The sequence below is a fragment of the Oncorhynchus mykiss genome, chromosome 18 (assembly GCF_013265735.2).
Source record: "Oncorhynchus mykiss isolate Arlee chromosome 18, USDA_OmykA_1.1, whole genome shotgun sequence".
NCBI classification, from domain to species: domain Eukaryota; kingdom Metazoa; phylum Chordata; class Actinopteri; order Salmoniformes; family Salmonidae; genus Oncorhynchus; species Oncorhynchus mykiss.
In genome coordinates, this window is record NC_048582.1 from 58,212,650 (window position 1) to 58,240,434 (window position 27,785).

Genomic DNA, 27,785 nt, shown 5'->3' on the forward strand with positions numbered 1-27,785 from the left:
ATGGCATTAATGTAACCAATGTGAAATGGCTAGCTAGTTAGCGGTGGTGCGCACTAATAGCGTTTCAATCGGTTACGTCACTCGCTCTGAGACCTTGAAGTAGTGGTTCCCCTTGCTCTGCAAGGGCTGCGGCTTTTGTGGAGCGATGGGTAACGATGCTTCGTGAGTAACTGTGGTTGACGTGTGCAGAGGGTCCCAGGTTGGGGCGAGGAGAGGGCGGAAGCTATACTGTTACATTGATGCTGTTGACCCGGATCACTGGTTGCTGCGGAAAAGGACGAGGTCAAAAGGGGAGTGAGTGTAACTGATGTGGTGCGGCTAGCTAGTTAGCGGTTACAGCCATTATAACGAGCCCGTCCTATAGCTCCTTCCACCATTCTCCTACGAGACGACAGGAGCTCTGGAAAGTAGAAATCCACATCTTACAACGGACCTGTTCACATTCCACTTGGAGAACACACTTGTCACTATGGTTGTGACTTGTGACAGAATTTTCATGCAGACAATCGCTCTGTCTTATCACGACCATTGAGTCAAATGTGTTGTATAACCCGAGTGTGTACATGACAATAACGACTCAGCCGAATAGGAATTATGGACTGAAAGTTTATTATAAAATCAAAACATGTTACACATGAAAACAGGGTTATGTAGAGTATACATATTCAAAGATCTTGAAAAGGCAAGCTAAATATACATACTGCATTTGATGAAGGTACATGTTGTGGGTGATGTCTTCCCAGAATATTGATCTAATGTTGCCCTCTATGGGTGGCTAACAACAATCCATACAGTCATCGAGATAGAGAACACATTTTTGGGTGATTTGATTGAATGTCACCAATGCCCATGATGATTTGGCCAAATTCAGCATATGAACAACAAAGAATCGACACAAAGCTGTCCTCCATTTCATTGGACAAAAACGTAAGTATTCACAACAAAAAATCCTCTCAAACTAACTTGAATGGTTAAAACGTGTGTTCAATGTGAAGACATGTCAGCGACATCCCACAAATGACTCGTTGTATTTCTCCAACGACAGCCGAGTCTTCACGGACTTCCTGGGTTTCTGTTTGAAGACGGGAGAGAGGAGGAACTTGGTGTCTGTGAACCTGTCTCCACGTCTCAGTTTCCTGGCGGACAGCAAATAAGAGCGAGATAAGAGATGGTGGTAAAGAGAGAGATTCTCTTCAAAAATGACTGGCATGAGCAACACTGGGGCATTGCAGAAACAATAGGTTATTTATCGGTTTCCACATTGTGTACTGTTGCTTTTGCCAGCGCAAGTTAGTTGCTGCTGCTTTAACTCGTTGTCCATTTAAATGAATGGGAGAGTGTTACGCTCTGTAAGAGTTACGTGTTGTCATTTTCAAAAAGCATTTGAGCAGTAAACCAAGAAAGAATCCCACACATTTCAAAACTTCCCTTGGAATTTCACTTTAATACTCACGCGTGCAGCGATGGCTCTTTGTAGTCCACTGTCATCGTGGACCGCCTCTTGCGGCCGGGGACAGGGGTGGAACATCGGTCTGAAGGGCGGGAGCTCTTTAAAGAGAACTTCCGATAGGCTGCAGGGGTAAGATTGGTCACATCACTCAGACTGAAGCCCCGCCCAGTCCTGACACTAAGCCCACCTATGGTGAGAGGACAAAGTGAGTTGTCAGTGCAGAAACGTTGGGAAGAAAGTATCAAGTTTAGGTAGATATTGACAGTAGTGGAACAGTGGTTCAGACAGAGGTGGAGGAATGATATAAGAGATTAAGATACAGCCAAATATTGTTCAGAGAAGAACACTGCTAATGTTTAACATATACAGTACCAGTCAAAAGTTGACACACGTACTCATTCCATGTTTTTTTTTAAATAAAAAAAACAACTATTTTCTACATTGTAGAATAATAGTAAAGACATCAAAACTATGAAAAAACACATATGGAATCATGTAGTAACCAAAAACAAAGTGTTAAACAAATCAAAATATATTTTATATTTGAGATTCTTCAAAGTAGCCACACTTTGCCTTGATGACAGCGTTGCACACTTTTGGTATTCTCTCAACCAGCTTCACGAGGTAGTCACCTGGAATGCATTTCAATTAAAAGGTGTGAGTTGTTAAAAGTTCATTTGTGGACACAACAGTTGTGCTGTGACAAGGTAGGGGTGGTATACATAAGATAGCCCTATTTGGTAAAAGACAGCTCATATTATGGCAAGAATAGCTCAAATAAGCAAAGAGAAATGACAGTCCATCATTACTTTAAGACATGAAGGTCTTATGTTTCTTCAAGTGCAGTCGCAAAAACCATCAAGCGCTATGAAGAAACTGGCTGTAATGAGGACCGCCACAGGAAAGGAAGACACAGAGTTACCTCTGCTGCAGAGGATGAGTTCATTAGAGTTACCAGCCTCAGAAATTGCAGCCCAAATAAATGCTTCACAGAGTGCAAGTAACAGACACATCCCAACATCAACTGTTCAGAGGAGACTGCATGAATCAGGCCTTCATGGTCAAATTGCTGCAAAGAAACCTCTACTAAAGGACACCAATAAGAAGAGACTTGCTTGGGACAAGAAAAACGAGCAATGGACATTAGACTGGTGGAAATCTGTCCTTTGGTCGGATGAGTCCAAATGTGAGATTTTTGGTTCCAACCACCGTGTCTTTGTGAGATGCAGAGTAGGTGAACGGATGATCTCTACCGGTGTAGTTCCCACCATGATGCATGGAGGTGTGTGGTGTGAGGTACTTTGCTGGTAACACTGTCAGTGATTTATTTAGAATTCAAGGCACACTTCACCAGCATGGCTACCACAGCATTCTGCAGCGATACACCATTCCATCTGGTTTGCGCTTAGTGGGACTATCATTTGTTTTTCAACAGGACATTGACCCAATACACACCTCCATTCTGTGACAGGGCTATTTTACCAAGTGGAGTGATGGAGTGCTGCATCAGATGACCTGGCCTCCACAATCACCCAACCTCAACCCAATTGAGATGGTTTGGAGCACAGAGTGAAGGAAAAGTAGCCAACAAGTGCTCAGCATATGTGGGAACTAATTTAAGACTGTTGGAAAAGCATTCCTCATGAAGCTGGTTGAGAGTGTGCAAAGCTGTTATCAAGGCAAAGGGTGGCTACTTTGAAGAATATAAAATAAATCTGGATTTGTTTAACACTTTTTTGGATACTACACGATTCCATGTTTTACGTCTTAGTTTTGATATCGTCACTATTATTCTACAATGTGCGGTAAGTAGCCTAGCGGTTAGAGCCTAGTTTAATAAAGATTAAATAAAAATTATAACAATAAACTAAAAAGAAAATAGATCAAAATAAACAAAAAATAAAATAAATGTTGAAAACATTATAAATAAAGAAAAACCCTTGAATGAGTAGACGTGTCCAAACTTTTAACTGGTACTGTAAGTGTAGTGTGAAAGAATAAGAGGACACTGATTTAGCATCATTCATTAACATTCCCTAAGCAGCTAACCGGGCTGTACCTGTCCTCTTGCTTGTTTTGGGGATGTGTGAGATGTGGTTTTGGGGGGTGCTGCTGGTCGGTATCCCAGGAGACTCACGGGGGGAGTCCCTGAAACCAGACAGGACATTGCCGATCCTCATCATCTCCTCCTCCACCCCTGGAGTGACAGGAAGCAGAGCCTCCTCTTTATCTTGTCTGTGTTGCTCTGGAACACAACCACCATCATCATTTACAACTTTTCACTTGTGTCCCAAATGGCACCCTAATCCCTATATACAGTTCAAGTCAGAAGTTTGCATACATCTTAATACATGTAAACTCAGTTCACAATTCCTAACATTTAATCCTAGTAGAAATTCCCTGTTTTAGGTCAGTTAGGATCACTTTATTTTAAGAATGTGAAAATGTCAGAATAATAGTAGGGAGATTTATTTATTTCAGCTTTTATTTTTCATCACATTCCCAGTGGGTCAGAAGTTTACATACACTCAATTAGTTTTTGGTAGCATTGCATATAAATTGTTTAACTTGGGTCAAACGGTTCAGATAGCCTTCCACAAGCTTCCCACAATAAGTTGGGGCAATTTTCAGTTCTGTTCTAAGTTCTGTTCTGCCAACAAATATTCTATAGGTTTGAGGTCAGGGTTTTGTGATGGCCACTCCAATACATTGACTTTGTTGTCCTTAAGCCATTTTGCCACAACTTTGGAAGTATGCTTGGGGTCATTGTCCATTTGGAAGACCCATTTGCGGCCAAGCTTTAACTTCGACTGATGTCTTGAGATGTTGCTTCAATATATCCACATAATTTTCCTCCCTCATGATGCCACCTATTTTGTGAAGTGCACCAGTCCCTCCTGCAGCAAAGCACCCCCACAACATGATGCTGCCACCCCGTGCTTCACGGTATTTTTTAATTTTTATTTTACCTTTATTTAACTAGGCAAGTCAGTTAAGAACAAATTCTTATTTTCAATGACGGCCTAGGAACAGTGGGTTAACTGCCTGTTCAGGGGCAGAACGACAGATTTGTACCTTGTCAGCTCGGGATTTGAACCTTCCGGTTACGAGTCCAACGCTCTAAACACTAGGCTAACCACTAGGCTACCCTGCCTGCCGGTTGGGATGGTGTACTTCGGCTTGCAAGCCTCCCCCTTTTCCCTCCAAACATTATGTTCATTATGGCCAAACAGTCGCATTTTTGTTTCATTAGACCAGAAGACATTTCTCCAAAAAGTACAATCTTTGTTCCCATGTGCAGTTGCAAACCATAGTCTGGCTTTTTTTGGCGGTTTTGGCTTCTTCCTTGCTGAGCGGCCTTTCAGGTTATGTCGATATAGAACTTGTTTTACTGTGGATATAGATACTTTTGTACCTGTTTCCTCCAGCATCTTCACACGGTCCTTTACTGTTGTTCTGTGATTGATTTGCACTTTTCGCACCAAAGTACGCTCATCTCTAGGAGACAGAACACATCCCCTTCCTGAGCGGTATGACAGCTGCGTGGTCCCATGGTGTTTATACTTGCGTACCGTTGTTTGTACAGATGAATGTGGTACATTCAGGCATTTGGAAATTGCTCCCAAGGATGATCCACACTTGGAGGTATATCATTTTTTTTCTGAGGTCTTGGCTGATTTCTTTTGATTTTCCCACAATGTCAAGCAAAGAAGCACAGAGTTTGAAGGTAGGCCTTGAAATACATCCACAGGTAGACCTCCAATTGACTCAAATTATGTCAATTAGCCTATCAGAAGCTTCTAAAGCCATGACATAATTTTCTGGAACTTTCCAAGCTGTTTAAAGGCACAGCCAACTTAGTGTATTTAAACTTCTGACGCACTGGAATTGTGATACAGTGAATTATAAGTGAAATAATCTGTCTGTAAACAATTGTTGGAAAAACGTCTTGTGTCAAGCACAAAGTAGATGTCCTAATCAATTTGCCAAAACTAGTTTGTTAACAAGACATTTGTGGAGTGGTTGAAAAAAGAGTTTTAATGACTACAACCTAAGTGTATGTAAACTTCCGACATCAACTGCATATAGTGCACTACATAGGGAATAAGGTGCCATTTGTGATGACGCCTCAGTCATGGCAATAGACTATCTACCATTCCTAGCATGTCCACTTACCTGGGTGGCCCTCAAGACCCTGCTCTGCCATTGGACCAGGACTGTCAACAAAGACACTCCCAGGTGTTTCTGGGAATTGGACTTCTGTCTCAGGGACCTCAGCGGGCCCAGCTGTGGGACTGGCCTCTACTCTGGTGACTGGATAAACACAGGTGATAAGCAGCAGACACAACACATGACCTATCCTTTCCTATAATTGCACGTATAAATCTGTACGTTGTTCATTGCTCACCACGTGACAACTGTCGTTTAGGAGGGGGGACGTTCTCCTTGTCTCTGGCTGCTTTATAGGGCCGTCCCCTGCGAGTGGGGGTGGGCTTGGCCTGCTCTGGGTGGTCCTGTGTCTTTCGTACGCCACGGCTTTTAGGAACGTAGGGACTACCCTCTGACTCAGACAAGCTGGTCTCTAAGGCAACATCCATGGCAACCAGAGACAACGGCTGTATCCAAATCGAGCTCTGGCTCCTTTCTGGTTCCTCCTTGAGTTGTTTGTCAAGGACCACAGGGGTGGAACAGACCTCCATTCTGGTTGCTAGACACAGGAGATGAATAACTATTTAAACAGATACAATCATCTTCTATATTAGAATATGTGGAAACCTATAGAAAAAGCCCTCATATCTACATCTGTGCCTACTATAATTTTATGCTACCTGGACACAAGGTGAAGATTTACAGCAATGCTTCAGAGCAACCATCAAGGTACCTGATTAGTAGTTGCAAAGACAGTCATCCTAATTGTCTACGTTAACAGTTAAATGCTCACCATGTAACAACTCTGGTTTGGATGGGGGGCCGTTCTCCTTGTCTGTAGCTGCTTTGCAGGGTCGACCTCTGGTTCTAAGAGCGAGGGCAGGCTTGGCCCGGTCCCGGGGGCTCCGCCTCTTCCGTTTCTGAGGAACGTAGGGGCTGTCTTCTGACTCAGAAGACGAAGATGAACTAGACTCAGATGACGACAGAGTCCTCTTCGGGTTCTGTTTCTGTTCCCTCTCCACCTCCTGTATGGGTGTGTCTCGGGGGTTATCCTTGGGTCCGCTACCCTTGAAGGGGGTGAGGTGTACCCCGTCCTCGCAGTCGAAATCAAAAGTGTCATTGAATCCCTGAGATGTGTTGAGGGAGGTGTTGAGAGATGCAGCAGAGGCCACCCCGGTTCTGGACCGTGTGGCTGAGCGGTCCCGGCTCTTGGACCGGGCTCTGGGTTTAGAGGTCTCCCAGGGTTTCTTCAGAGGGGGGCGGTCCGGTTTGAGGCCCCTCTCTTGCTTGCGTGCAGCCAGTTCGGGCTTAGGCCACGGTGGATGGGCCTGTTTTGGTTTGTTCCGGGGTTGCTGCTGTTGATATGCTGGTTTAGCCGGGGACTCTGGGGTGAAGTGCTGCTGGAACTCCTCTGAGCCAATCGGATTGCCTCTCTCCATCTTCACTTCCTGTATGTTGTTCTGGCCTCTCCTGGCGTTTAGAACCAGGCTCTCCATTACGACCTCAGTCTTTTTCTGTATGAGAGATTCTGGAGAGGCGCTGTGGTTCTGCTCATAGAACGAGGAACGGCGCCCTTTCCGCACATGCTCAGATCGCCTCCCTCTACCTTCCACCCGGCGACGTCTCACAGCCACTGTCTTTGGCAACGCCACTTGCCCGTCACTTTCGCTTTGTCCCACGCCTTTAGGAAACTGAGGCTCTGAGAGAGGGGAATGAATGTCTTTGTCAACAACATGGATGGTTCATTAAAAGTGACACATCCTAACAGACATGCACATTGTTGTTGTGATTTTCTGTCTAATTATCCAAAGTAATGTCACAATTCTGGAGTGAAAGCCCTAACAGTTCAAATCTGTAAGAATGCTTTGTCTGGTAAATGTAATTTCATATACCTGAGCTGATGGGTGAGAGTGGAGCTTCGTCCTTCACAGGATCTTCCAGAGCAGCTTGGCTTTGAATTCTCCTGCACAAAAGGAACAAAAAAGGGAAAAGTTAGACATTTCAGGGAGGAATTGATGACATTCACAAGGTGACAGGAGATGGGATGAAGCACACTGGACATGAAACAGTGTCTCTTTGACTGTGAGAAATATGATGCATTCAGTTGATATGATATTTGAATAGCTCACCTGGAGGTGTCCACTGGATTTGGTAGTTCAGCAAGGAGCTGTGCAGGTCCAGTCTAAGCCGCGCATGCGCACACACGAGGGCAGAGGAAAGGAAGTGAACAACTTTGTGATGAAAAGCACCCATAGCAGTAACTCAGTATGACCCAATCAGTTATTCAGGCTAAAGGTCAACCAATTATGATTTTTCAACGCCGATACCGATTATTGGAGGTCCAAAAAAGCCGATACCGATTATTGGAGGACCAAAAAAGCCGGTACCGATTATTGGAGGTCCAAAAAAGCCGATACCGATTATTGGAGGACCAAAAAAGCCGATACCGATTATTGGAGGGCCAAAAAAGCCGATACCGATTATTGGAGGGCCAAAAAAGCCGATACCGATTATTGGAGGGCCAAAAAAGCCGATACCGATTATTGGAGGGCCAAAAAAGCCGATACCGATTATTGGAGGGCCAAAAAAGCCGATACCGATTATTGGAGGGCCAAAAAAGCCGATACCGATTATTGGAGGGCCAAAAAAGCCGATACCGATTATTGGAGGGCCAAAAAAGCCGATACCGATTATTGGAGGGCCAAAAAAGCCGATACCGATTATTGGAGGGCCAAAAAAGCCGATACCGATTATTGGAGGGCCAAAAAAGCCGATACCGATTATTGGAGGACCAAAAAAGCCGATACCGATTATTGGAGGACCAAAAAGGCCGATACCGATTATTGGAGGGCCAAAAAAGCCGATACCGATTATTGGAGGGCCAAAAAAGCCGATACCGATTATTGGAGGACCAAAAAAGCCGATACCGATTATTGGAGGGCCAAAAAAGCCGATACCGATTATTGGAGGGCCAAAAAAGCCGATACCGATTATTGGAGGGCCAAAAAAGCCGATACCGATTATTGGAGGGCCAAAAAAGCCGATACCGATTAAATCGGACGATTTTTACATTTATTTGTAATAATGACAATTACAACAATACTGAATGAACACTTATTTTAACTTAATATATAACATCAATAAAATCAATTTATCCTCAAATAAATTATGAAACATGTTCAATTTGGTTTAAATAATGCAAAAACAAAGTGTTAGAGAAGAAAGTAAAGTGCAATATGTGCCATGTAAGAAAGCTAACGTTTAAGTTCCTTGCTCAGAACATATGAAAGCTGGTGGTTCCTTTTAACATGAGTCTTCAATATTCCCACTTAAGAAGTTTTAGGTTGTAGTTATTGTAGGAATTATAGGACTATTTCTCTCTATACCATTTGTATTTCATATACCTTTGACTATTGGATGTTCTTATAGGCACTTTAGTATTGCCAGTGTAACAGTATAGCTTCCGTCCCTCTCCTCGCCCCTACCTGGGCTCGAACCAGGAACACATCGACAATAGCCACCCTCGAAGCAGCGTTACCCATGCAGAGCAAGGGGAACAACCACTCCAAGTCTCAGAGTGAGTGATGTTTGAAACGCTATTAGTGCGCACCCCGCTAACTAGCCAGCCATTTCACATCGGTTATTCTTTCAGTGAAATACGGAACCGTTCCGTATTTTATCTAAGGGGTGGCATCCATAAGTCTAAATATTCCTGTTACATTGCACAACCTTCAATGTTATGTCATAATTACGTAAAATTCTGGCAAATTAGGCGGCCCAAACTGTTGCATATACCCTGACTCTGCGTGCAATGAACGCAAGAGAAGTGACACAATTTCACCTGGTTAATATTGCCTGCTAACTCTGATTTATTTTAGCTAAATATGCAGGTTTAAAAATATATACTTCTGTGTATTGATTTTAAGAAAGGCAGTGGTGTTTATGGTTAGGTACAGTCGTCCAACGATTGTGCTTTTGTTAAATCATCCCCCAGTGTTGCATCGATTATATGGGACACGCTAGATAAACTAGTAATATCATCAACCATGTGTAGTTATAACTAGTGATTATGATTGATTGTTTTTTATAAGATAAGTTTAATGCTAGCTAGCAACTTACCTTGGCTTCTACTGCATTCGCATAACAGGCAGTCTCCTCGTGGAGTGCAATGAGAGGCAGGTGGTTAGAGCGTTGGACTAGTTAACTGTAAGGTTGCAAGATTGAATCCCCCGAGCTGACAAGGTGAAAATCTGTCTTTCTGCCCCTGAACGAGGCAGTTAAACCCACCATTCCTAGGCCGTCACTGAAAATAAGTGTGTTCTTAACTGACTTGCCTAGTTAAATAAAGGTATATAAAAAAATATATATATTTTTTTTTAATAGACAAAATCGGCGCCCAAAAATACCGATTTCCGATTGTTATGAAAACTTGAAATCGGCCCTAATTAATCGGCCATTCCAATTAATCGGTCAACCTCTAATTCAGGCTGCTTCATACCTGTACATTACTGGCCTGCGCCTCCTGATCTTTGAGCCTCTTCTTGAGCATGAGGAGGTGGAGGAAGAGGGCCTGCTGCTCCCTCTTCATCTGTAGGATGATACCGTTGGCCTGCCTCACCTTCTCCTTCTCTGCCTGCAGGGCCAGAGCCAGGGCTTTGTTATTGATCTGCACGTTCTTCAGGATAATTGGCTTCACGTTGCCCGCTGTAGAGAGAAGAGGGAGCTAGCTGAGATATACTCCTCTTCAAAGGTTAACCACCATATGAGTTGTGAAATTACTATAGTAGCTAGCTAGATAACTAGTAGGTATAGCTACGTCCAATTGACCAGATTTTAGGTTGTTAACTACCATGATGCTTAAGTTTACATTACCATCTTCAACATGATACTGGTTGGCATATTATGTGAATATTTTACCACTGGTTCTGTTGATCCTTTTGGACCGTCCCCTGTTGCCTGCAGAGGCGCTTGCCAGGCGTTTGTTCCTCTTCTCAATCATCTTTTCCTTGATGTCACCCAGGCTTTGCTGGAAAGACTTCTTCTGGCCCCGTTCCCTCGCCATGGCTGTACGTAACTGGCAGAACACAAGAGAGTATGACATGTCTACGTTACACCCGTCCTCAGGGTTGAATGTTGTTGTTGATCTGCTACGCTAGCTACTCCGCTAGCAGCGTCTCCATTGCTAATACGTGGAATAAACTGCGTAAAATCACATATACCGACGTTTTAAATGTTGACTTACCTCCTCAGTTATAAACAGTACAGTGAAATGTAATTAGAATCAGTATATTTCACAAGGAATTCTCATAACATAGTCAAATAACTAGCCACAAATCCGTTCTCTACTGGTTGACTTTCGAATTCTGCGCTGCGAGTGCTGATTGGTGGGAACTGGGACGCGTCATTTCCTATCATCTGAAATGCAAAACTTTACTTTTCCACTAGGTGACACCAAAGCCATGTTTCTCTCTCTATACTTTTTCAATGTCTGTATATTTGTGGGTGTGTGTGTCTGAATGGATGCGTTTGTATACAGGAAGAAGGGAAAATAAAAATAACTGATGGAACATATTTACCAAGGACAGAAAAATATACAATGGTCCAATTACAGTATAATACTACTTTGACAGATAATTTCAGAGCACCACAATGATTATTTAAAAGTCAACATTGGTAATTGCCTGTTGGAATAATAATGATATGTGAATATTGAAAGGTAATGAGTTTACAGGGGCGGGATGAAGTTGATTGTTATGTTTCTCAGTATAAATCTATCAATAGATAATATGTAATTCAGTTATTTACTTATTTGATATTCATCAAGTTTTTGGTTGAATATTTGTTACTTATTCCAGCCCACCTGAATGAGTGGATAAAGAACCACAAGCAGGCCATGTGGACGGACCATAAACTTACATTTGGCCATGTAAATCTTTGACATAGGCAAATTCTCTCTCTCTCCCTCTCTCTCTCTCTCTCTCTCTCTCTCTCTCTCTCTCTCTCTCTCTCTCTCTCTCTCTCTCTCTCTCTCTCTCTCTCTCTCTCCCTCTCTCAATGTTCAATGTAAGGGCTTTATTGGCATGGGAAACATATGGTAACATTGCCAAAGCAAGTGAAGTAGATAATAAACAAAAGTGAAATAAACAATACAAATTAACAGTAAACATTACACTCAAAGTTCCAAAAGAATAAAGACATTTCAAATGTCATATTATATCTATATACAGTGTTGTAATAATGTGCAAATAGTTAAGTACAAAAGGGAAAATAAACTAACATAAATATGGGTTGTATTTACAATGGTGTTTGTTATTCACTGGTTGCCCTTTTCTTGTGGCAAAAGGTCACAAATCTGTGGTATTTCACCCAGTAGATATGGGAGTTTATCAAAATTGGGTTTGTTTTGGAATTCTGTGTGGATCTGTGTAATCTGAGGGAAATATGTGTCTCTAATATGGTCATACATTTGCCAGGAGGTTAGGAAGTTTCCACCTCATTTTGTGGGCAGTGTGCACATAGCCTGTCTTCTTTTGAGAGCCAGGTCTGCCTACAGCAGCCTTTCTCAATAGCAAGGCTATGCTCACTGAGTCTGTACATAGTCAAATCTTTCCTTAAGTTTGGGTCAGTCACAGTGGTCAGGTATTATGCCACTGTGTACTCTCTGTTTAGGGCCAAATAGCATTGTAGTTTGCTGTTTTTTTGTTAATTTGTCAAGTAATTATCTTTTTGTTTTCTCAGGATTTGGTTAGGTCTAATCTCTCCCTTTCTATGTCCCCATGTTCCGCCCATCTCTCTCCCCTTTCCCTCTCTCATCGCTCTTTTTCTTTCTCTCCATTCCTCTCTTCATCTCTCTCGCTCTCTCTCTCTCTCCCTCTCTACTCCCCTGTTCCGTTGTTCCGTTCTCTCTCTGCTCCCAGTGCCGTAAATAGTAATTCCTTACTGCTCGTGTTCTGCTCAATAAACCTTCCAGAAATAATACTTTCAATGAAATACCAAGTCGTGATCTCATTTACTTTCCCCCGAATGAGTCAAATGGAGCAATTGTATCTTGACACACAGAGAAGCACTCCTTGTTCTGCATGGCAGCAGGGAACCTAAAAAGACCCACCTATGGTGAGGCAGGAGGAGCTTGGCATCAATCAGGTCCGAGTAAATGTCAAAGACATTGAAAGGACTGACAAGAGAGTGGTTCAATGCTAGGCTGGGTTAGGAATAAAGCTGTTGTAAGGGACACACTTCCCTGCCAGTTTCACCATGACCTCAGTCAGCGCTCACAAAGCTGTGTAGCATCCAGAGATGCATGTTCTGGGCTACAAGTCAGATGTCTGCCTCACAGATTTTCAATGATAATGCTGCACTTAGGGTACATTGTGGTGCAAGGGAGAGAAGGCAATGCTGTGTGGACATCGAATGTGCATGGATATGAAAGTTCACCACATTGGGCAACAGGGACTCCACGTACTGTAACTACCTTCACAACATTGTGTCTCTTCACAGATCATACATTATCTTCATGACATTGCTTAACCACCATTTACACAAGAAACTCACAACACAACCAACGGTACACATTCCATTAGACATCATCTCATTGCAGAGGAGAGATTGCTGTAATTTTCCGGAAAGGCGATGTAAATGTTATGGTTGCCACATTCACTGTCACAGTGGGAGACCACATTCACTGTCACAGCGGGAGACCACATTCACTGTCACAGTGGGAGACCACATTCACTGTCACAGCGGGAGACCACATTCACTGTCACAGCAGGAGACCACATTCACTGTCACAGCGGGAGACCACATTCACTGTCACAGTGGGAGACCACATTCACTGTCACATGGGTCCGGGTTTGGGTACGCAGCTGTGTTTACTGCTATCAGTCTTCTCCTCAATGCCACTCCTGATTATTATAATGACAGTTGACTGGAGATGTTGATTATCATAAAAACAGAGGAGAGGAGTAAACAAACTGATTGATTGGCCCTGCCTAAATGACTGACTGACTGATGACTGGTTGACTGGATGACTGGCTGACTGAGTGACTGAGTGACTGACTGACTGGTTGACTGACTGACTGACTGGTTGACTGACTGACGTGAGCGAGTTCTGATATGGTGTTTCAGATATCAGAGAGTGGAAACAATCAATCAGTCAGTCCATCCCTCCATCCATCCATCAATCACTGTTTAGTGGAAGACAACACCAATGAAGACAAGTCATAACACCAGACAGGTCCATCTCAGAAAATCAGAGCACAGCGTTGCTCTACAGTCTAGCCAGTGATCAGGCCAGTTTGGAGCTCTCCCTCCCACCAGATGAAATTCATTAGCTGTAATCTCTGTTCTCCCTCCCAAGGGCAAAAAACGTAACACAACATTTAATGTGGAAAATGTGGAGAGCCAAGCACAAAATTTCTGATAGTTAAATCATAACACACGGAGAGCATTCAGCCCCAAAGCAAACACTTAAAGAGAAACAACCCAGAAAATCTGGGATTACGGTTTGTTTAAGGGAGTCCATTTGAGACAGACTCCTTTCTCTGTTGAGGTGAGCTGTCTGTTGCTCCTTTATACGGAAGAACAATGTTCAATCTGACATCACTGCATCACAAAAGCATTGCTTTACTGACATCATAATAGAGCAACACTAACAATCTAAGATTATAAAAAGAGGCTCTGTAACCTAATCTCAGAGCTACAATATCAACATTTTGAAATAATTGTGACATCATACATGGCTAGACCCTTTTTCTAGCAGCATTGTGACAAAACAACATCATCATTGTTACATTATATATGCATGCCATGGCTACACCAACCTTACAACACCATTGTGACATCATATCAGTGCTACACCAACCTTACAACACCATTGTGACATCATATCAGTGCTACACCAACCTTACAACACCATTGTGACATCATATCAGTGCTACACCAACCTTACAACACCATTGTGACATCATATCAGTGCTACACCAACCTTACAACACCATTGTGACATCATATCAGTGCTACACCAACCTTACAACACCATTGTGCCATCATATCAGTGCTACACCAACCTTACAACACCATTGTAACATCATATCAGTGCTACACCAACCTTACAACACCATTGTGACATCATATCAGTGCTACACCAACCTTACAACACCATTGTGACATCATATCAGTGCTACACCAACCTTACAACACCATTGTGACATCATATCAGTGCTACACCAACTTTACAACACCATTGTGCCATCATATCAGTGCTACACCAACCTTACAACACCATTGTGACATCATATCAGTGCTACACCAACTTTACAGCACCATTGTGACATCATATCAGTGCTACACCAACTTTACAACACCATTGTGACATCATATCAGTGCTACACCAACCTTACAACACCATTGTGACATCATATCAGTGCTACACCAACTTTACAACACCATTGTGACATCATATCAGTGCTACACCAACCTTACAACACCATTGTGACATCATATCAGTGCTACACCAACCTTACAACACCATTGTGACATCATATCAGTGCTACACCAACTTTAGAACACCATTGTGACATCATAGCAGTGCTACACCAAACTTCTAACATCATTCATATCAAATCAAATTTAATTTGTCACATGCGCTGAATACAACAGGTGTAGACAGGTGTAGACAACAGGTGGGGCAATGCAAATAGTCTGGGTAAACATTTGATTAGCTGTTCAGGAGTCTTATGGCTTGGGTGTCACGAGCATTACAAGGAGTGGACCAAGATGCAGCGTGGTATGTTTCCATCCTTTATTTTTGAATAGAAAACTTTAAAGAACAAAACCAACAAAACGAACAAACGAAACATGCTGCTAATATAATGCTCACAGGCAACTATACATAGACAAGATCCCACAAAGCACAATGGGAAAATGGCTACCTAAATATGATCCCCAATCAGAGACAACGATAAACAGCTGTCTCTGATTGGGAACCATTCTAGGCCAACATAGATAGAAATATAATTCACCTAGATAACCCACCCTTAAATCACACCCTGACCTAAACAACATAGAGAATAAAAGCTCTCTAAGGTCAAGGCATGACATTGGGGGAAGAAGCTGTTTAGAAGCCTCTTGGACCTAGACTTGGAGCTCCGGTATTGCTTGCCGTGCGGTAGCAGAGAGAACAGTCTGTGACTAGGGTGGCTGGAGTCTTTACGGCTTTCCTCTGACACCGCCTGGTATAGAGGTCCTGGATGGCTGGAAGCTTGGCCCCAGTGATGTACTGGGCGGTAAGCACTACCCTCTGTAGTGCCTTGCGGTCAGAGGCCGAGCAGTTGCCATACCAGGCAGTGATGCAACCAGTCAGGATTCTCTCGATGGTGCAGCTGTAGAACCTTTTGAGGATCTGAGGAACCATGCCAACTCTTTTCAGTCTCCTGAGGGGGAATAGGTTTTGTTGTGCCCTCTTCACGACTGTCTTGGTGTGCTTGGACCATGTTAGTTTGTTGGTGATGTGGACACCAAGGAACTTGAAGCTCTCAACCTGCTCCACTACAGCCCCGTCAATGGGAATGGGGACATGATCTAGAGGTCAGCATGGATGATTAATTAGGGCCGATTTCAAATTTTCATAACAATCGATAATCAGCCTTTTTGGACGCCGATTATGGCCGATTACATTGCAATCCACGAGGAGACTGCGTGGCAGGCTGACCACCTGTTACACGAGTGCAGCATCAAAAGGACCTTGTGGCTGCAAGGAGCCACGGTAAGTTGCTAGCTAACATTAAACTTATCATATAAAAAACGATCAATCTTCACATAATCTCTAGTTAACTACACATGGTTGATGATATTACATAGGTTAACTAGCTTGTCCTGCGTTGCACATAATCAATGCGGTGGCTGTTAATTTATCATCGAATCACAGCCTACTTCAACTTTGCCAAACGGGTGATCATTTAACAAAATCACATTCACGAAAAAAGCACAATCGTTGCACAATCAATACACACGTATATTTTTTAAAACCTGCATATGTAGTTAAAAGAAATTCATGTTAGCAGGCAATATTAACTAGGGAAATTGTGTCACTTCTCTTGCATTCAGTGCAAGCAGGGTCAGGGTATATGCAGCAGTTTGGGCCACCTGGCTCGTTGCGAACTGTGTGAAGACCATTTCTTCCTAACAAAGACAGTAATTCATTTGCCAGAATTGTACATAATTCTGACATAATGTTGAAGGTTGTGTAATGTAACAGTAATATTTAGACTTAGGGATGCCACCCGTTAGATTTAACGGTTCTGTAATTCACTGAAAGAATAAACATTTTGTTTTCGAGATGATAGTTTCCAGATTTTACCATATTAATGACCAAAGGCTCGTATTTCTGTGTGTTTACTATATTATAATTAAGTCTATGATTTGATATTTGATAGAGCAGTCTGACTGACTGGGGTTAGGCAGCAGCAGGCTTCAAGCATTAATTCAAACAGCACTTTCCTGAGTTTGCCAGCAGCTCTTAGCAATGCTTTCATGCACAGCTCTGTTTATAACTTCAAGCCTATCAACTCCCAAGATTAGGCTGGCAATACTAAAGTACCTATAAGAACATCCAATAATCAAAGGTATATGAAATACAAATGGTATAGAGAGAAATAGTCCTATATTTCCGAAAATAACTACAATCTAAAACTTCTTAACTGGGAATATTGAAGACTCATGTTAAAAGGAACCACCAGCTTTCATATGTTCTCATGTTCTGAGCAAGGAACTTAAACATTAGCTTTTTTTACATGGCACATATTGCACTTTTACTTTCTTCTCCAACACTGTGTTTTTGCATTATTTAAACCAAATTGAACATGCTTCATTATTTATTTGAGACTAACTAGATTTTATTGATGTATTATCTTAAGTTAAAATTAAATTGTTCATTGTTCATTCAGTATTGTTGTTATTGTCATTATTACAAATATATATATAAAAATCATCCGATTAATCGGTATTGGCTTTTTTTGGTCCTCCAATAATCAGTGTTGTATCGGTGTTGAAAAATCATAATCGGTCGACCTCTAGTGTGCTCGGTCCTCCTTTTCCTGTAGTCCACAATCATCTCCTTTGTCTTGATCACGTTGAGGGAGAGGTTGTTGTCCTGGCACCACACGATCAGGTCTCTGACCTCCTCCCTATAGGCTGTCTCACCGTTGTCGGTGATCAGGCCTACCACTATTGTGTAATGATGGTGTTGGAGTCGTGCCTTGCCGTGCAGTCATGAGTGAACAGGTGCGGTATGCAAATTAGGGTGGGTCTAGGGTTTCTAGGATAATGGTGTTGATGTGAGCCATGACCAGCCTTTCAAAGCATTTCATGGCTACAGACTTGAGTGCTATGGGTCGGTAGTCATTTAGATAGGTTACCTTAGTGTTCTTGGGCACAGCGACTATGGTAGTCTGCTTGAAACATGTTGGTATTACAGACTCAGACAGGGAGGTTGAAAATGTCAGTGAAAACATTGTGACATCATCTCAGTGCTACAACAACCTTGTAACATCATCATAAAGTCCTTGCAGCGCTTGTGAAGGGAGGCTTTCATGGGGTGCCTGCCATCTCTATCTAGAATGGGGGGCTGAGTTCTATCTAGAATGGGAGGCTGAGTATGAGAGAGTGGATGTATGATTGTTTATGCTTATCCTTTATTCTACTGATCAATATCATAATCCATATTTCATATTTCTTAAAAAACCCTCCTCCTCTCCCCTGTAACTATTCACCACGTCGCTGCTGTAAATGAAAATATGTCATCAGTCAACTTACCTGGTCAAATAAGGGTTAAATAAATACAAAATAAAAAGTAGTTGCATGAATGAGAGTTAGGTGATGTCATTATTTTGTGTTATTATTTAGTTCACTCTTTGTTCCCTCTCTCTATCTCCTCCCTCTCTCTCCTTCCTCTATCTCCTCCCTTTCTCTCCTTCCTCTATCTCCTCCCTCTCTCTCCTTCCTCTATCTCCTCCCTCTCTCTCCTTCCTCTATCTCCTCCCTCTCTCTCCTTCCTCTCTCTCCTTCCTCTATCTCCTCCCTCTCTCTCCATCTCCTCCCTCTCTCTCCTCTCTCTATCTCCTCCCTCTCTCTCCTTCCTCTATCTCCTCCCTCTCTCTCCTTCCTCTATCTCCTCCCTCTCTCTCCTTCCTCTATCTCCTCCCTCTCTCTCCTTCCTCTATCTCCTCCCTCTCTCTCCTTCCTCTATCTCCTCCCTCTCTCTCCTTCCTCTATCTCCTCCCTTTCTCTCCTCTCTCTATCTCCTCCCTCTCTCTCCTTCCTCTATCTCCTCCCTCTCTCTCCTCTCTCTATCTCCTCCCTCTCTCTCCTTCCTCTATCTCCTCCCTCTCTCTCCTTCCTCTATCTCCTCCCTCTCTCTCCTTCCTCTATCTCCTCCCTCTCTCTCCTTCCTCTATCTCCTCCCTCTCTATCCTTCCTCTATCTCCTCCCTTTCTCTCCTCTCTCTATCTCCCCCCTCTCTCTCCTTCCTCTATCTCCTCCCTTTCTCTCCTCTCTCTATCTCCTCCCTCTATCTCCTCCCTTTCTCTCCTCTCGCTATCTCCTCCCCTCTCTCCTTCCTCTATCTCCTCCCTTTCTCTCCTCTCTCTATCTCCTCCCTCTCTCTCCTTCCTCTATCTCCTCCCTTTCTCTCCTCTCTCTATCTCCTCCCTCTCTCTCCTTCCTCTATCTCCTCCCTTTCTCTCCTCTCTCTATCTCCTCCCTCTCTCTCCTTCCTCTATCTCCTCCCTTTCTCTCCTCTCTCTATCTCCTCCCTCTCTCTCCTTCCTCTATCTCCTCCCTTTCTCTCCTTTCTATATCTCTTCTCTCTATCCTCCCTCTCTCTCCTCCCTCTCTCTCTTCCCTCTGTCTCCTCCCTCTCTCCTCCCTCTACCTCTTCCCTCTGTCTCATCCCTCTCTCTCCTCCCTCTATCCCTGATCATAGGTGATGAGCTGCACCTGTGACCAGTGGGAATTGTACACTGAATATACAAAATTTCAGGAACACCTTCCTAATATTGAGTTGGACCCCCCTTCCCTCAGAACAGCCTCAATTTGTCAGGGCATGGACTCAACAAGGTGTTGAAAGCGTTCCACAGGGATGCTGGCCCATGTTGACTCCAATGGTTCCCACAGTTGTGTCAAGTTGGCTGGATGTCCATTGGGTGTTGGACCATTCTTGATATACGAAAAAAACTGTTGAGAGTGAAAAACCCAGCAGCGGTGCAGTTCTTGACACTCAAACCGTTGTGCCTGGCACCTACTACCATACCCTGTTCAAAGGCACTTAAATATTTTGTCTTGCCCATTCACCCTCTGAATGGCACACATACAATTCATTTCTCAATTGTCTGAAGGCTTAAAAAAACGTATTTAGCCGGTCTCCTTCCCTTCATCTACACTGATTGAATTGGATTTAACAAGTAACATCAATAAGGGATCAAAGCTTTCACCTGGATTCACCTGGTCAGTCTATGTCATGGAAACAGTTACTCATGTTTTGTCCACTCATTGTGTATAGTGGAGTGCTATGGTGTGAGGGTTCAGGTCTCCTGTGTTCCAGGGAGAACATGTATGAAGGTGTCTCCGTGAGGAGACCTTCTTATTGCCACCCACACCATGTGTGTGTTATTTATAAGAAATATCCCTTAACTTTCATTGACATGGTCTAGGCTATGACCTATGACAGTGCTACGGTAACTGTCTGACCCAGTATGGAATCTGTGTGGAATTGAGTTTGCTGCGGTATTTACAGTAGAAGTAGGGCATTGTTCACAATTCCTGACATTTAATCCTAGTAAAATTCCCTGTCTTGGGTCAGGTAGGATCACCAAATTATTTTAAGAATGTGAAATGTCAGAATAATAGTAGAGAGAATGATTTATTTCAGATTTCATTTCTTTCATCACATTCCCAGTGGGTCAGAAGTTTACATACACTCAATTAGTATTTGGTAGCATCGCCGTTAAATTGTTTAACTTGGGTCAAATGTTGTGGATAGCCTTCCACAAGCTTCCTACAATAAGTTGGGGCAATTTTGGCACATTCCTCCTGACAGAGCTGGTGTAACTGAGTCAGGTTTGTAGGCCTCCTTGCTCTCACACGCTTATTCAGTTCTGCCCACAACTTTTATATAGGATTGAGGTCAGGGCTTTGTGATGGCCACTCCAACACCTTGACTTTACTGTCCTTAATCCATTTTGCCACAACTTTGGAAGTATGCTTGGGGTCATTGTCCATTTGGAAGACCCATTTGCAACCAAGCTTTAACTTCCTGACTGATGTCTTGAGATGTTGCTTCAATATATCTACGTAATTTTCCTACCTCATGATGCCATCTATTTTGTGAAGTGCACCAGTTCCTCCTACAGCAAAGCACCCCAAAACATGATGCTGCCACCCCCGTGCTTCATGGTTGGGATGGTGTTCTTCGGTTTACAAGCCTCCCCCTTTTCCCTCCAAACATAATGATGGTCATTATGGCCAAACAGTTCTATTGTTTCATCAGACCAGAGGACATTTGTCTAAAAAGTACGATCTTTGTCCCCATGTGCAGTTGCAAACCATAGTCTGGCTTTTTTTGGCGGTTTTGGCTTCTTCCAGGCTGTGCGGCCTTTCAGGTTATGTCGATATAGGACTCGTTTTACTGTGGATATAGATACTTTTGTACCTGTTTCCTCCAGCACATTCACAAGGTCATTTACTGTTGTTCTGGGATTGATTTGCACTTTTCACACCAAAGTACGCTTATCTCTATGAGACAGAACGCGTCTCCTTCCTGAGCGGTATGACGGCTGCGTGGTCCCATGGTGTTTATACTTGCGTACTATTGTTTGTACAGATGAACATGCTACTTTCAGGCGTTTGGAAATTGCTCCCAAGGATGAACCAGACTTTTGGAGGTCTACAACTTTTTTTCTGAGGTCTTGGCTGATTTCTTTTGATTTTCCCATAATGTCAAGCAAAGAGGCACTGAGTTTGAAGGTAAGCCTTGAAATACATCCACAGGTACACCTCCAATTGATTCAAATTAGGTCAATTAGTCTATCAGAAGCTTCTAAAGCCATGACATCATTTTCTGGAATTTTCCAAGCTGTTTAAAAGCATAGTCAACTTAGTGTGTGTAAACTTCTGACCCACTGGAATTGTGATACAGTGAATTATAAGTGAAATAATCTGTCTGTAAACAATTGTTGGAACAACGTCTTGTGTCATGCACAAAGTAGATGTCCTAACCGATTTGCCAAAACTATAGTTTTTAAAAATACATTTGTGGAGTGGTTGAAAAACTAGTTTTAATGATGCCAACCTAATTGTATGTAAACTTCCAACTTCAACTGTACATAGTTCTGACAGATGATTATCAAAAGTTAGCTGCTCAAACTGACCGTTGTTTTCAGGCATGTGTCTAGAGGAGTGATTGGGACTAGGTGAGGTTAGGTGGGAGAAACATCAGGTGTCTAGAGGAGTGATTGGGACTAGGTGAGGTTAGGTGGGAGAAACAGCAGGTGTCTGGAGGAGTGATTGGGACTAGGTGAGGTTAGGTGGGAGAAACAGCAGGTGTCTAGAGGAATGATTGGGACTAGGTGAGGTTAGGTGGGAGAAACAGCAGGTGTCTAGAGGAATGATTGGGACTAGGTGAGGTTAGGTGGGAGAAACAGCAGGTGTCTAGAGGAGTGATTGGGACTAGGTGAGGTTAAGTGGGAGAAACAGCAGGTGTCTAGAGGAGTGATTGGGACTAGGTGAGGTTAGGTGGGGGTCCTACTAACCTACTTATATTACCTCTTTACTCTCTCCAGGCAGGAAGATAGGTGGGGTGGCTGGAGACACATCCCAGGGTGCCAAGTCAGGTACTTCGCTTCATGTGTGTGTGTGTGTGTGTGTGTGTGTGTGTGTGTGTGTGTGTGTGTGCGTGCGTGCGTGCGTGACACAGAGACAGAGACAGAGAGAGCGAGCGAGAGGGAGACAGACAGACACAGAGAAAGAAAGAGAGAGGGACAGACACAGAGAGACATAGAGGGAGAGAGAGATACAGACACAGAGACAGAGAGGGATAGAGAGAGGTAGAGAGAGAGACAGACACAGAGAGACAGAGAGGGAGAGAGAGAGTTAGAGAGAGAGACAGACACAGAGCGACAGAGAGGGAGAGAGAGAGGTAGAGAGAGAGGTAGAGAGAGACAGACAGAGAGACAGAGATGGAGAGAGAGGTAGAGAGAGAGACAGAAACAGAGATACAGAGAGGGAGAGAGAGAGAGGTAGAGAGAGAGACAGACACAGACACAGAGAAACAGAGCGGGAGAGAGAGAGGGAGAGAAAGAGACAGACACAGAGAGTCAGAGAAACAGGCAGAATGAGGTAAGGAACAGACCAGCTCGGCTTGGCCAGAGGGCTTGAAGGGGCTCTGATGGAATATTAAATATTACCCTGACTAACCCACACACAGATGTTCACAATTACGGCTCCAGAGAATTAATGAGAGCAATATGGCAAATCAAATAAAAGTTTATTCGTAACGTACACAGATTACATCAGGTATAAACGGTGCCGTCAATTGCTTACATGCAAGCTCCCTCAACAAGGCAAAGCAAATATCAATAATAATCAAAAGTCTATTGAGAATAACAAGTAAGTAAGGAGGTAGTATGCATTGTAATAAAATGGGTATGTACACAATAGGATATACAGTACACCACACATCTGATACTCCTTCCATTTCAATATTATCGCTTGCACAGTGCTCCTTGGGATGTTTAAAGCTTGGGAAATCTTTTTGTATCCAAATCCGGCTTTAAACTTCTTCACAACAGTATCTCGGACCTGCCTGGTGTGTTCCTTGTTCTTCATTTTTATTTTTTTTATTTTACCTTTATTTAACCAGGCAAGTCAGTTAAGAACAAATTCTTATTTTCAATGACGGCCTGGGAACAGTGGGTTAACTGCCTGTTCAGGGTTCAGGGGCAGAACGACAGATTTGTACCTTGTCAGCTCGGGGGTTTGAACTCACAACCTTCCGGTTACTAGTCCAACGCTCTAACCACTAGGCTACCCTGCCGCCCCATGATGCTCTCTGCGCTTTTAACAGACCTCTGAGAATATCACAGTGCAGGTGCATTTATACGGAGACTTGATTACACACAGGTGGATTGTATTTATCATCATTAGTCATTTAGGTCAACATTGGATCATTCAGAGATCCTCACTGAACTTCTGGAGAGAGTTTGCTGCACTGAAAGTAAAGGGGCTGAATAATTTTGCACGCCCAATTTTTCCGTTTTTGATTTGTTAAAAAAGTTTGAAATATCCAATAAATGTCGTTCCACTTCATGATTGTGTCCCACTTGTTGTTGATTCTTCACAAAAAAATACAGTTTTATATCTTTATGTTTGAAGCCTGAAATGTGGAAAAGGTCGCAAAGTTCGAGGGGGCCGAATACTTTCGCAAGGCACTGTATGCTTTCTTTGCGTATGGAACATTTCTGGGATCTTTTATTTCAGCTCCTCTGCTGCATGGTGATGTACTTAGCCACTGAAGGTCAATTGGGAATCTCACACTAATAAAATCGACCGCTGAATATAAATATTTCTTCCTCTGAAACAGTTCCTTAGATATGTATAGGGTTGAAAAGGGAGTGTATATTACTGTAAACTTTCAAAGTTTACCAGTAAACTACCTGAATTTTGGTGTCTTTCAAGGATTTTATGTAGTGTCCCTCCAGATTATCAGAGGTGTCTGTAATTATCACTGGCCCTCTGTGTGGCCCTCTGTGTGGCCTTATCACATGTACAATATAATAAATAATGAAATGACAAAGCTGCAAAACATTATCCTAAATATAAACCATTAACTTAGTGAATACCACTGGTGTTTAACATGAGTGTTTCAGCAATAAATATCCTTTTAAAATGTTTTTTTTTTACATAGGTTTAAATTTGACTATGTCAATATGTATATTCCATTTTTGGCCTGGAAACTGGTGGCAGTTGTGAAAGTCAATAGTTGGAAGAGTTGCAGAGTTCATTGAAATAATGGTATTGTCTTTTTTCAAAAGTAACTAGGCTATTTTCTCTTGAATCATATGGTTTATCTACTAGAAAATATGGAAACAGATATCAATACTGCATATCAATTTTTAAAAAGTAAGTTATTGAAGTATAAATGATAAAAGTCCTGATAGATTGAGATAGACGTTCTGTTAATCACCAAAATGACAGAAGATTCTGGTAACTTTGGTAAATTACTGGTAGCTTTGCAACCCTAGGCATGTATTAGTCACAATGCACACAACTTCCAGCCCCCCCCCCCCCCCACCTTCAAAGTTTGACCCCTTCTTAAAGACTATCTCCCACCAAAACATTAGATTTAACAACATATGTCTGATAGAATGTAACTCTACAGAGATGCACGGGGCATGGAGTCCTCCTGTGCACAGCAACATTTCCCAGACAATAAAGTCACGGTCAAGGAGCACATTCCTGTTGTGATTTATCTGAAGGAGTTAAGGCAGGGGGATTATCTGTACTCTAAGTAATAAATCATTGATGAAGGCCCCTCGTTTGAAGCCAAATGAAGGATCTCTTAATTTATTTCAGTTTTTGAGAAATTCTTGAATGGGATCCAAAAAGGGATTAGCGTCAGACTGTAAGCTAGCTTTAGTAGCAGAAGGGTTCAGATGGCTTCTCTACTCATTGAGGTACGGGTTGAGGGATGTGCTTCTGTCTGTGTCTCTGGTTGTCTGCCTCTGGCTCTATTTGTGGCTGACTTTGGCCTAGATTCAATCAGATGAAGTGTTAATTAACTGGCGATAGCCGACACCTGCATAGCTGATGTTTTTGTTATGTCGGAGGTGGAACTGCGTTGGAGCTGTCAAATCCGTTAGCAGCTGCTCTTTTGATCACTGTCACAAAGCCACACCCGTCCCACTCGGGTTAGAAGTTCACAATGAGAAAGTGTAGGCTATATAGAAATAATGACGTTCAAATCAAAAATCATTAAACTAAATAATGAATATTTCTATCAGCCTAATCGAGATGTAGATTACATCTCACTTTTCAGTGTTTGTAAACAAGGACGGATGGGATTCCGTAAACAAGGACGGATGGGATTCCGTAAACAAGGACGGATGGGATTCCGTAAACAAGGACGGATGGGATTCCGTAAACAAGGACGGATGGGATTTTTCTTAAGAAATAGACTTCCAAAACATCACAGCCAGCAACATATTCTTTATTGAAAAACAATACTCATATTTCTTGACAAACACACGCACATGACAAATGCACACACACTTACACAAACACACACATACACACTTTCCAGACCATAATTTGTCTGCACTGGTCCCACAGGTTCTGTTGGGTTTTGGTCCATCTGATACGGGTCTGGGTCAGGGTCAGGTATAGGCCAAGTCTGGTGCAGGTCTGGGTCAGTACGGTGAGAACAGAACTGATGTATGTGCCGTACGGAAAGGTCCTGGGGCGGGATGTAACAAGGTCTGGGGGAGGGCCTGAATCTGAAAGATGGCAGGGCCAGGTATAGGGGCAGGGCGCAAATGAAACGGGGACAGGGTTGCCATGGCAGCAGCAGCAGCAAGGGAGAGATGGCGCTGTAAGAGGCACGAGGCGAGAGGCTTCGCCAAGTCCTGCTCCTTCCTCAGAGCGATCCCAACCTGGAAACCAAAAACAACATGATCAAAATCTTTCTACAACTGTTCTACAATGTGATCACCACCATACAGCTATCACACGTTCCACAATCAGTCCACAACAAAACCTCCGGTAAAGTACTGCCACGACTGCGTGACCAGGCACGACTCCAACACCATCATTACGTTTTCTGATGACACAACAGTGGTAGGCCTGATCACCGACAACGATGAGACAGCCTATAGGGAGGAGGTCAGAGACTTGTCAGTGTGGTGCCAGGACAACAACCTCTCCCTCAATGTGAGCAAGACAAAGGAACTGTTTGTGGACTATAGGAAAAGGAGGGCCAAACCGGCCCCCATTAACATCAATGGGGCTGAAGTGGAACGGGACGAGAGTTTAAAGTTCCTTGGTGTCCACATCACCAACGAACTATCATGGTCCAAACACACCAAGACAGTTGTGAAGAGGGCACGACAACACCTTTTCCCCCACAGGAGATTTCGCATGGGTCCACAGATCTTCAAAAAGTTCTACAGCTGCACCATCGAGAGCATCCTGACTGGTTGCATCACCACCTGGTATGGCAACTGCTCGGCATCTGACCATAAGGCGATACAGAGGGTAGTGTGTACAGCCCAGTACATCACTGGGGCCAAGCTTCCTGACATCCAAGACCTGTTTACTCAGTGGTGTCAGAGGAAGACCCCAAAAATTGTCAAAGACTCCAGTCACCCAAGTCATAGACTGTTCTCTCTGCTATCGCACGGCAAGCGGTACCGGAGTGCCAAGTCTAGGACCAAAAGGCTCCTTAACAGCTTCTACCCCAAAGCCATAAGACTGCTGAACCATAATCAAATGGCCACCCGGACTATTTACATTAACCCGCCCCCCCCCCCCTCCCTGTTTTTACACTGCTGCTAATCTCTGTTTATTATCTATGCATAGTCACTTTACAAAAGTCTAACCTCTACCCCTGTCCATTGACTCGGTACCCCCTGCATATAGCCCCGTTATTGTTATGTATTTTTTGTTGTTGTTACTTTTTGATTTGATTTGATTTTTACAACTTTTCTTTATTTAGTAAATATTTTCTTAACTCTATTTCTTGAACTGCATTGTTGGTTAAGGGCTTGTAAGTAAGCATTTCACGGTAAGGTACTGTTGTATTCAGTGCATGTGACAAATACAATACCATTTTATTTGATTTCATAATGCAATAATGTGGTACTCACTGACTGGTTGCGTTTGGGCGGTAGACCATATGGGCTGAACTTGGGCTTGGCTGGCTTCCCTGCTACTCGGTCTTTATGTCTTCTACTTTTGATGTGCTGAGGAGATGGGGGGAGACAGAGACAGACACAGAAAGAGACCCAAACTTAAGGAAAGCTTTGACTATGTACAGACTCAGTGAGCATAGCCTTGCTATTGAGAAAGGCCGCCGTAGGCAGACCCGACTCTCAAGAGAAGACAGGCTATGTGCACACTGCCCACAAAATGAGGTGGAAAC

General features: G+C 43.1%; 2 protein-coding genes across 5 annotated transcripts in view; both read right to left on the reverse strand.

Annotated features, from left to right (window-relative positions):
• Positions 1–579: 579 nt before the first annotated feature.
• On the reverse strand, positions 580–11,025 carry sgo1 (shugoshin 1). Of its 3 annotated transcripts, none has more exons than XM_036953352.1 (11): positions 10,842–11,025; positions 10,517–10,673; positions 10,098–10,303; positions 7,729–7,781; positions 7,492–7,562; positions 6,393–7,298; positions 5,859–6,158; positions 5,627–5,764; positions 3,510–3,647; positions 1,454–1,637; positions 580–1,136 (listed from the first exon to the last, which is right to left on the reverse strand). In XM_036953352.1, the coding sequence occupies exons 2-11, from the start codon at positions 10,659–10,661 to the stop codon at positions 1,001–1,003; spliced, it is 2,277 nt and encodes a 758-aa protein (XP_036809247.1). In that variant the 5' UTR covers positions 10,662–10,673; positions 10,842–11,025; the 3' UTR covers positions 580–1,000. The 3 variants fall into 3 exon arrangements, with proteins under 3 accessions (XP_036809247.1, XP_021428258.2, XP_021428257.2); XM_021572583.2 differs by having other exon boundaries at positions 1,454–1,571; positions 3,510–3,695; XM_021572582.2 differs by having other exon boundaries at positions 3,510–3,695; positions 10,842–11,023.
• Positions 11,026–25,820: 14,795 nt separating this feature from the next.
• Positions 25,821–27,785, reverse strand: part of LOC110496870 (zinc finger protein 385D-like) — a 57,312-nt gene continuing 55,347 nt past the window's right edge. For both annotated transcript variants that reach the window (XM_036953370.1, XM_036953371.1), the window contains 2 exons: positions 27,511–27,606; positions 25,821–26,298 (listed from right to left, as the gene is read on the reverse strand). In XM_036953370.1, the coding sequence (XP_036809265.1) occupies positions 26,056–26,298; positions 27,511–27,606 (339 nt within the window). In that variant the 3' untranslated portion in view covers positions 25,821–26,055. The remainder of the gene's footprint in view (positions 26,299–27,510; positions 27,607–27,785) is intronic.

Bases quoted from the DNA above. Each gene is read 5' to 3' on its own strand.
- sgo1 (XM_021572582.2), bottom strand. From the start codon at position 10,661: ATGGCGAGGGAACGGGGCCAGAAGAAGTCTTTCCAGCAAAGCCTGGGT. The intron at 7,782-10,097 runs GTATGAAGCAGC...TGCGCGGCTTAG, and splicing joins CGCAGGCCAGTAATGTACAG to ACTGGACCTGCACAGCTCCT. The intron at 1,137-1,453 runs GTGAGTATTAAA...GCTGTCCGCCAG, and splicing joins AAAGAGCCATCGCTGCACGC to GAAACTGAGACGTGGAGACA.